The sequence below is a fragment of the Micropterus dolomieu genome, linkage group LG17 (genome assembly GCF_021292245.1).
Source record: "Micropterus dolomieu isolate WLL.071019.BEF.003 ecotype Adirondacks linkage group LG17, ASM2129224v1, whole genome shotgun sequence".
Lineage (NCBI taxonomy): Eukaryota > Metazoa > Chordata > Actinopteri > Centrarchiformes > Centrarchidae > Micropterus > Micropterus dolomieu.
Genome location: NC_060166.1, coordinates 34134858 through 34144816, shown reverse-complemented (window position 1 = coordinate 34144816; position 9959 = coordinate 34134858). Strand labels below are relative to the sequence as shown.

At 40.8% G+C, this 9959-nt stretch overlaps 1 protein-coding gene across 3 annotated transcripts in view; it reads left to right on the top strand.

The window, feature by feature from the left end:
• The window catches only part of LOC123985312 (cullin-5-like), a 22059-nt gene extending 12725 nt beyond the window's left edge, over window positions 1–9334 (top strand). For all 3 annotated transcript variants that reach the window (XM_046072782.1, XM_046072783.1, XM_046072784.1), the window contains 10 exons: window positions 2172–2279; window positions 2727–2791; window positions 2933–3065; window positions 3223–3354; window positions 4098–4221; window positions 4739–4914; window positions 5426–5587; window positions 5937–6055; window positions 6416–6539; window positions 8165–9334. In XM_046072782.1, coding sequence (XP_045928738.1) covers window positions 2172–2279; window positions 2727–2791; window positions 2933–3065; window positions 3223–3354; window positions 4098–4221; window positions 4739–4914; window positions 5426–5587; window positions 5937–6055; window positions 6416–6539; window positions 8165–8359 — 1338 coding nt within the window. In that variant the 3' untranslated portion in view covers window positions 8360–9334. The remainder of the gene's footprint in view (window positions 1–2171; window positions 2280–2726; window positions 2792–2932; window positions 3066–3222; window positions 3355–4097; window positions 4222–4738; window positions 4915–5425; window positions 5588–5936; window positions 6056–6415; window positions 6540–8164) is intronic.
• Window positions 9335–9959: the final 625 nt, after the last annotated feature.

The window sequence follows — 9959 nt, the reverse complement described above, 5'->3', positions numbered from 1 at the left end:
TATATATATATATATATATATATATATATATATTTTATTGTTGTTGGTATTGTTAGTAGTATCTGTCCATGAGTCCTCGAATTCGCAAGTGCAGGAAGTTTTGGATTCAGCCGGCATGCTTTTTGTGCGGGGTGTAACACTGCTTTTTCTTCTCCATGAGCAGAGCTGCACCTCATGTTTTCGCTGATGGACAAGGTTCCCAGCGGGATCGATCCCATGCTGAAAGACCTGGAAGAACATATTATCAATGCTGGACTGGCAGACATGGTGGCTGCTGCCGAGACTATCACTACTGTACGTGCACAAACACAACACACTTCAACAATTAGTCAGCACATCTCCTCAATCTCATGTCCACTTCTTACAGTACATTGTGTTAACAGTATATTTATTAGACACTATGTTACTTCATCAACTTATGTCTATATATAATAGTAATAATATAATAGTTATTTATAGTCAGAATTGTACAATAGAGAAATTTCAGTTCGATCCCTACCTCCTCCTGTTCACATGTTGAAGTGTCCATGGGCAAGACACTGAACACTGGGTTGCTCTACAGCCACTCTGGATGCCCAAGCCAGTCCATTTGTTACGTCCCCGCTCGCTAGGGGAAGGGGAGACATAAACATAAACCAGATGAACTTGGTAAAGTGGAAATGTTATTTATTAAACAGAGGTAAACAAACAGAAGTCAGAACAGAAATTGGGCAAATGGGTGCTGCGTAAACCAAAGAATGAAATATAACCAAAAGAGATCCCTTCTAAACAAGGGATTAATAATTACAAACAAAAGGAGAACCAAAAATCTCTCTAAGTCATCGTTTAAAAAAAAACACAGGGAGTGCAGCACCCCTAAACCTAGCCCAATTCTGCAGACCAAACATAAAACAAATCACTTGGTTTCAAAACAGGAAGTGTTACCGACTCTCTGTAAACACTAACTGGCAACACACAAGAATTTAGCTCACAGCTAACGAGGAGGTGCTTGTGGCCAGCCCCACAACACAAAACTATTCATTAACGTGATCGCTACTAATTGGCAACAAAAGACACACACAGGATTCAACACAGTGACCAGCACAGAGGCAGAGGTTTGCGCCAGGAGGGGCAATCGTAAAAAGCACATGCCAAATCAAATATGTGGCTCATCAGATCTCAGTGCTGGGCTGGGTAGGACTGGGTACGGTGTTGTCAGGTTTGCCAGCCAGATTTAAACAGATGATCCACTTTGGTGACCCCTACGGTGAGCATCAGAAGGAAGAAGGAAAAGTAATCCCGCAACTCCTTAATTTGAGTCGTTTAATGTTAGTTAAAGCATGTCGTATAGTATTTAAAGCAGGAAACTGAAATTTATTGTGAGTTATGTGAGTTCTAGGGCAGCAACATTTTGGTTGACAACTTCAGAACTCTTAGAGTGAGGACATACTATATATATATATATATATATATATATAAAATATGTAGTGAAAAAGATGACTAAAGGCCAATTTATACTTCTCCGTCGAGTCTACAGACGTAGCCATACCTTCGTGAGAATTTAAACTCTGTGAATACACCGCCAAAGCACTTGTTGCCGGTGGGGTTTCTTTGTTCCACCGTGTTGAGTTTCTTTGTCACTGTTGGGGCGAGTTCAGCGCTGAAAGGGCTGTGTTTACAAACTTGTCACACCTGTGACACGCTCACCAAACGGGAGAAAAAATACCTGTTGCGGAACATTGCACAACGTTGCAAGGAAACAAGTTGTTCAATCAGAAAACATTGCAAAACGTTTTGAGATTGAACTCGCCCTTGCTGTAGACCACTACAAACAATGGCGACTGAAACTGAGCGGATCATGTTGGAGTTGGGGATGATTGTTGTTGAACAGCAGTTACGTTTAGTGAAATTACTAAAATGCAGAAACAAGAGCTTTGGGTGAGATAGTATGCATGACCCTTGAACTGGTTGAGGCAGAAGGAGGACAAGCTGGAAATACAGAGCTGGAGGAAATGTGATGCTATCAAGCCGATCAATCAAAGTCCCGGCAGTCTGCGATGTGTTGGGTTAGGGTACAGATAGATTCGATGCAGTTGTTAGAATTTCCTTAACAGACCAAAGTTAATATTGGAGGGAACCTTTCACATGTGAAATTGTTTTAAATGTGTGTGTGTATGTGTATGTTTATCCAGGACTCTGAGAAGTATGTGGAGCAGTTGTTGACTTTGTTTAACCGCTTCAGTAAGCTGGTGAAGGAGGCCTTCCATGACGACCCTCGCTTCCTCACAGCAAGAGATAAGGTCTGTTTTATCCTTCTTCCAAAGCGCCACACAACTAACACTCTGCAGCAAAATATTTCAAGGGAATTCCTCTTCTTCCTCTTATTCCTCTTAAACTTAGCACACTAACTTACCCCTCACTCCCCGAACTTTCAATCAACGAATTGATTAGTTGACTGACAGAAATTGAATTCACCCCCAAATGTAATGATTTGCTTCTTTTCTCAGTTTTGTAAATTGAATACTGTTAGTGGTTTTCAACTGTTGCTCAGACAAAACAGGTGATTTAAGGATGCCACCTTTAGGCTCTGGGAAATCAATTTCAGTGTATTTTGACCTTTTATAGAAATATATAAGTCAATAATTGTTGACCAACCGTTAGCTGCAGCCCTGCTTGTTTGGCCCTCTGCTGTGCTCTGTTATGACAGTGGTGGTAATCACTTGTACATGTCTTCTGTCCCCCTGCAGGCTTACAAGGCTGTTGTCAATGATGCCACAATCTTCAAACTAGAGCTGCCTCTGAAACAGAAAGGGTGAGTGGAACTGTTTTGCCTTTGTAGATGTAGAATGACCCCGTGTTAACTGTGAATGTAGTAATGCACAATGATTAAACCTTGTCACAAAGTTGTGGTATGTATGTGTGTGTGTTAATGTGTACATCCCCATTAAACCAGTGTGGGTATGAAGACTCAGCCGGAGTCAAAGTGTCCTGAGCTGCTGGCAAACTACTGTGACATGTTGTTGAGGAAAACTCCTCTCAGCAAGAAACTCACCTCAGAGGAAATCGAGTTCAAACTCAAAGAAGTGGTGAGTCTCTGTCCTGTCGGCCTTGCTTTTACTAAACTGGGCTCAGTTAGCTTGCTCGGTTTTAGGTGATCCATTTTCAGACCACTTCAGTCCTTTTTGCCTTCTCTCTTTCCTCTATTCTCAGACAAATGTGTTCTTTTCTCTTCTCTTCTTGCAGCTCTTGGTGTTGAAATACGTGCAGAATAAAGACGTGTTCATGCGTTACCACAAAGCTCACCTGACCAGGCGCCTGATTCTAGACATTTCAGCAGACAGCGAGACTGAAGAAAACATGGTGGAGTGGCTGAGAGTGAGTTTCACCAGAACTGTGCTGGCGATCAATGATACCAATATTTCAATAAAGACTCAGTACCAGTACCAAAATCACTTTCAGAAATATAAACACATCTTCTACAAAACCTTTTTTTTTCAATTTAACAACAAACTAAACCCTTCAGATGCATCAATGTTTAATTTTGTCTTAACAAAAGCAGTTGTGCAAGAACCTAAATCTAATATTGTCTAATGCTGTTTTAGCACTGCTCTGGTTTTGCAGAACTGTTTTAGCAGTACTGTTCTTTAACAAAAATGTCTCCGCAACAAAATATGGACAGTAAATATTACAGGGAGGAAAGGTAAAAGAAGAAACGAGCACAGAGAGCTAGTGGATGATGAGGAGGAGATGACAGGCTCTTTCCTCGATTTGTGCAAAGCAGCACCCATCCAACACATCATCAACGTTAAAAAAAGGCCTTTGTCTGCTTTGCCGACCCTGCATTGCTTTATTGGTCGAGGTTGCTCACAGACCACTGTTGACAAGACTACATACAATTTGCAATATTATGATTTAAATTAGGAAATATCTGAACAAAAAATAAGTAGACCAAAAATCTTTCCAAGAATCTAGTGCCTTCTGTACTTGACAATTTTTAATACTCTGTGCTACAGAAACATTTTGTTTGGTCAAAAAAAAAGATAAATAATATAAGATATAGATTAGAATTAATTTCTCCTTTGCTACGTTGTTCTCTTTTCTCGTCCTTTGTGTTGTAGGAAGTAGGAATGCCTGCCGATTATGTGAACAAGCTGGCCAGGATGTTTCAGGACATCAAGGTCTCAGAGGACCTCAATCAGGTCTTCAAAGAGATGCACAAACACAACAAGCTGGCACTGCCAGGTACCACCCCCTCCTTCCCCAAACACACATACACAAACAGACACACGCACAGAATCACTTTACATAAAATAGAAAGGTAAACCAACTTGACACAAAATCAGTATAACATTACCACATTGTAGTATTTCATCAGGTTGTCTTTCCATCACTACTTTTAACATAATCTATGAGCAATGATACTGTTTATCAGGATTTGGATGCATTATGGACTTCTTGAGACACCAGTGACAACTTACTAACTTGGTTTGAGTGAACCGAAGGGATTTGTTGTCTTGCTTAAAGCAGTTTTGAGGACTATCAAAGTGAAAATTATTCACAGTTTAATTTTTATGTGTCTGTGAAACTAATAAAGTCCTAGAGCAAGGCAAGTTTGGCTGAATAAAGATTAATTTGACGCTACTAAATTTATGGTAAATATTAACTGCAATGTGTGGCTCATTTTGCAACCCAAACATAAATGTTTCTTTTCACAAAAGAATATATCTTAAAGCTGCATTTCTCCCCTTTTCGCCTGCAGCGGACAGTGTAAACATTAAAATCTTGAACGCCGGAGCTTGGTCACGAAGCAGTGAGAAAGTTTTTGTCTCGCTACCCACGGAGCTGGAGGACCTGATCCCTGAGGTGGAAGAGTTCTACAAGAGGAATCACAGCGGTCGCAAACTCCACTGGCATCACCTCATGTCCAACGGCATTGTGAGTGAACTATTAAAGTAGATAATGCAGGGTTCCTGCTGTCATAAAGAGCCAGCAATCAGAATCTCAGGGAGTTAAAATACAGTTTTCTTCGCTCCCGAAATATGGAAAATTGGTTTTAGAAATTATAGGGACAAATGTTTCTTTTGTTCATCCAATCTCTCCTTCTCATCTCCCTCAACCTTATCTTCCCCATATTCATCTTCACTTCTCTACTATTATTCTTTCCTCCTTATTGTTTCTTTTCTGTCTTCTCACCGTCTCTTTGGTTTTCCAAAGCTGTTTGACCATCCAACAAGCAGTTCTGATGGTCTACACTGGCAGCATTACAGTGAAGCTGAATTTAATGAATTGAAGAAAGAGATGGGAGAGAGCGGGCAGTAGCTGCAGTCCTGAGTATTTTCTCTAATGTATTCTTTCCAGCTGGCTACCAAACCAAATGGTTGCCGTCTTGCCAGTGAGAGGACACTCTGCTCCTCTCACCTTCTCCTTTGTTTCTCCTCTTGCTCAGATCACCTTTAAAAACGCGGTGGGTCAGTACGACCTGGAGGTGACGACGTTCCAGCTGGCGGTGTTATTCGCCTGGAACCAAAGACCCAGAGAGAGAATCAGCTTTGAGAACCTCAAACTGGCCACAGAGCTGCCTGACGCAGAGCTACGTCGTACACTCTGGGTCAGATATAAATGTTTTATTTCAATCCACCAATTACATTATGTACTAGTTAAGTTAAAGAGCACATAATGACAGATATTAAATCATGCAGGAGCGATGCAGTCATGTTTTGCAGTCCTCTATAGGTGTTACAGATAATCAGAGAATGTTTAATTGAGTAGGAGAGTTGATCGGAGTCAGAGTGCATCAGACAGTGTGGATGGTGGTACCATAATGAAAAGGGACTGTATGGATGGTTGGCAGCATGTGTAGGGAGGAAAACACACATGTTGGCAGTATTTATGACATATGAACTGATACTGTTTCATATCTTAAACTTTACTTCTTCTGCTCTCTCCTCTATGTGCAGTCTCTGGTGGCCTTCCCCAAGCTGAAGAGACAAGTGTTGTCTTATGACCCTTCAGTTAGCTCGCCCAAAGACTTCACAGACAGCACACTCTTCTACGTCAACCAGGAGTTCTCACTCATGTATGTTATGGTGCTTTTAGAAATTAGAAAAATATTTTATATACTTACTGTCTCAAAGCAAAGTACTTTTTCTTCACTAAAAACGTGTGATACCGATGAAAGTAGAAGTTTTGTCCTTATTGGTCCATGGTTTCATTCAGCTAAAATATGTTATAAACAAGTGTGTGTGCAAAAGGTGTCAATTATATATGAAGTACCATGATTAAATATAAAATTATAATTATGTACTACATATAGATGATATTCTTATCTCCAAATATATTAATTGTTAACAAATATCACCTAACCATAAATGACTGTTAAACTTTTAAGTATTTAGGATATTGATTGTCTGTGTCTTTGTGGCTGTTTGTTTCTCAGAAAAAACTCCAAAGTCCAGAAGCGGGGAAAGATCAATCTGATTGGTCGGCTGCAGCTGACCACAGAGCGAATGAGAGAAGAGGAGAATGAAGGAATTGTTCAGCTCAGAATACTCAGAACTCAGGTATGAAAATATAACACTCACAATAGGCCCTAATGCAAGAACATTTTCATTTCAACTTGTTCTTCCTTTTTTCTGCACGGTGGGCTCGTACGAGTGTGCCCTGTCAGATTCAGCAAATGCCCCTAACTTCGGATAACTTGACTTCGTAAACATGATGAATGTGTAACTGATTTCATGAGAGTTGTATATCAGCAAACTTAACGCCACAATAATACCATAAAAGGCTACGCATCCCGTCCCATTTGTCAGGAATGTGTCCGTTCATGAAAATGACATTGAAGAGTCAAAAGAAGAACTTACGAGTTTGGAGATTGAATTGATTGAAATGTCTATCATTTTTAACGGCGTCAGCGGTGGAATGAAGGGAATAGAGTTGGATCGGAGTGTCTGTCTGCCAAGTTTTGGCTCTAACAAGATTCACATTTGTAGAAGCACATTCCGTGATGATCCAAAGCGCCACAATAACCATGAATCGTTTTTACCAATATATCCGCACACTCCCTTTCAAGGGCCTGACGTGCTGTGGCATCTAAAACATTACTCTTGCAGCTGACCCTATTAATTGCAGAGACAAATTAACCTTTAATTAGTGCATCATTTAAGTTAGTGTGCAGTTTGAGATGTATAATAATAATAATTATTATAGCAGCGGGTGTCGAGTGGGAAGCAGTAGGTTGTTTGCAGCTCCGGAGGCAGAAACACATGCAGAAAGCGAGAGAGTCGAGAAAGCATAAAACCACAGGGAGGGAATTGTAGTGATCTATATTACACATCACATAGCCCTTTTGCACTTTGTGCCCTTTTGCACTTTGTGCTGCTGCACATACATGAACCTAAGTAGTAAGTGTGCTTGAAGATACCCACGATTAACTCCTCTGTGCCTGTTGTTGTGCTTGTGCAATTAAAATAGGCCCAAACCCTAAATGTTAACCTTACATAACAGTGTGTCAATGTGCCAAAGTCAGTCTCAGCTCTGGTGGCAGGAGGATCATCATTGTAAAAAATGTGCAATTCAGAAAAGGAATCATGACAGCTAAAGCTTTCAGGGGGGACATTTTGTCTTAAAACAACTTTGAAACAACGCTTGGAAGAGATCACTTCCCAACACAATTGTAATGTAATAGATGAGAGACAAAATCCACAGCCTTTTTTTTTGGCAAATCGTTCTGAAGATCAGCTGAAGCTTAAATGAGGCATCAGCAGTCTAAGTTCGACAAATCAAGTGGGAATCTTTAGTACGGTCCCTCCAACATGGTTCAGCAAGTAGTAGATTATGTCGTCCTCTCATTGAATGCATGTTAGGAGGAACAACGACACCGACCCAAAACCTTTTTCAGTGTACTTATGGGCATGTCAGAATTGTATTTGGATTCTTGAAAAATTGTGAGTCTGTTCTTTAAATCCATCTTATCATAGACTTGGACGTAGAAGCAGCTAAATTAGACTTTTGACTGCTTTTAGACTCTTAAGACTTTAATAAATCTGTCTTGTGTTCCCGGCGTGTCTGATTTAATGACGTCCTGTATAATGAAGCCAGGACAGGACGGGTGAGCTTGTGCATATGGTCTACTAAACAGTTTGTAGAGCTTCTAAAGGTGCTAACATTTTATTTTTTTCTCAACAAGGAGGCCATCATCCAAATCATGAAGATGAGGAAGAGGATCAGCAACGCTCAGCTGCAGACGGAGCTTGTGGAGATCCTGAAGAACATGTTCCTGCCTCAGAAGAAGATGATCAAGGAGCAGATCGAGTGGCTCATCGAACAAAAGTACATAAAGAGGGACGAGACAGACATCAACACCTTTATCTACATGGCCTAGGCAGCGAGGAAGGGAGCACTTTTATTGCTCTGTTTTTTACTCCTAGCCTGCGACCGGCGCTTGACCTGCAAGAAGAGAGGGACGAGGAACAAAAGGATGTGAAGAAAAGGAGAGTGGTGATGATGAGTAGTAGTGTGTGTTGATGGACGAAAAGGAGCCTTTTCAACAAAATTCTGGATATTTTATGTGTTTGTGAGACACCAGTGTGTCTTTTCGAGGCGTAGAGTGGCGAAGTCGGACTGTTTGTGTGTCTCTGCTGCCCTCTAGTGTCGATCAGAGGAGAAGTATGGCAGCGTGCGCCGTCTGCCAGCAGCTCCAGTGAGAAAAAAAATAGTGACATTATTAAATTAAATACTTCCTGCCTTACTTTCATCAGCAAGGGACTGCAAAAGAGGAGGAGGAGAAGTGAGGAGTGAAGGGAGGACAAATGATATCAATCCTTTGCTTTCACTTAATGCCACAGCTGCCATCTTAGCGGCAGCCATTTTGCATCCCTCCTATTCTACATTTGTCTTATTTTTGAACTGGGAATGCAAAAAGCAGCGGGTGAAAGCTGCCACTGAGGAGGAGCGGACACGGAAGGGAGATTGGTTGAAACTACCAAGGAGTATTTTGCCAAATTGTGTGTGTGTGTGTTTGGATGCATGGTGTGTATCTGGTCTTTTAGATGTGTGTATGTGCACTTTCAACAGCATGCTGCTTTATGATTTTTGTTTTTGTTCAGTGGAGGATCTGTCACACTTTCTGGTTGTGTTTGAGGTTGGGAAATCAAAACCAGTCATTCTTTAAATGCTGATATTTAGTTATTCTTTTTAACCCCTGTGGCAGCAGGTAAAGCTTGTCAACAGGTGAACAAGTATTGTCTGGAGACCCTTGTCTGTGTTACAAAATAATCATTCTGCAAACTATTTATTTGGCGTGTAAAGACCCGTGATCTGGACATTGTGAGATTAAATACCAGCTGAATGCATCAAAGACGGAAATGTCTAAAACTGTGACCAGGTATTTAAATGGACTGCAGAAAACTAGAAACACAACACACTTAAATAGACTAGAAGCTCCATTACTGAATTATCACCTCATTCATCCTCGTGGTGTCATTCTTTACACAATGTCTTCTCCCTTTCTGCCCAAAGTAACAGATCCAACAGACACCACATGCATGGACGGAAATGTCACTCATTATCAAAGTGAATTTGTTGAAACAAAGCAGCCATTTGGCCCATTCGGTTTTTATTCTCAGTCTCAATGGAGTAGCTATACATAACAATCACTACAATGTTTTTTTTTTGTTTTTTTTTAATTCCAAGAACTTGTTCCAACATTCGCCTGAAGCTGGTGTGAAGCTTCAGAAGTCTGACAGGTGTTAACAGGTGTCAAACTATATTTTCTGACTCGTCAGAATGATGATCATAATAATATAGAGCAGGGTTTTCAAACTCTGAGACTGCGGCCCTCCCCTCAGACATTGCATTGGGAATCGGCGCCCCCCCCCCCACTACATCTTTAGTTTACTTGGTAAGTTTCGTTCAATTCCTGGATGCCTGTGGGATCATGATTATATTATTTGATCCCATAGACACTCAACATTTGAGCCAAA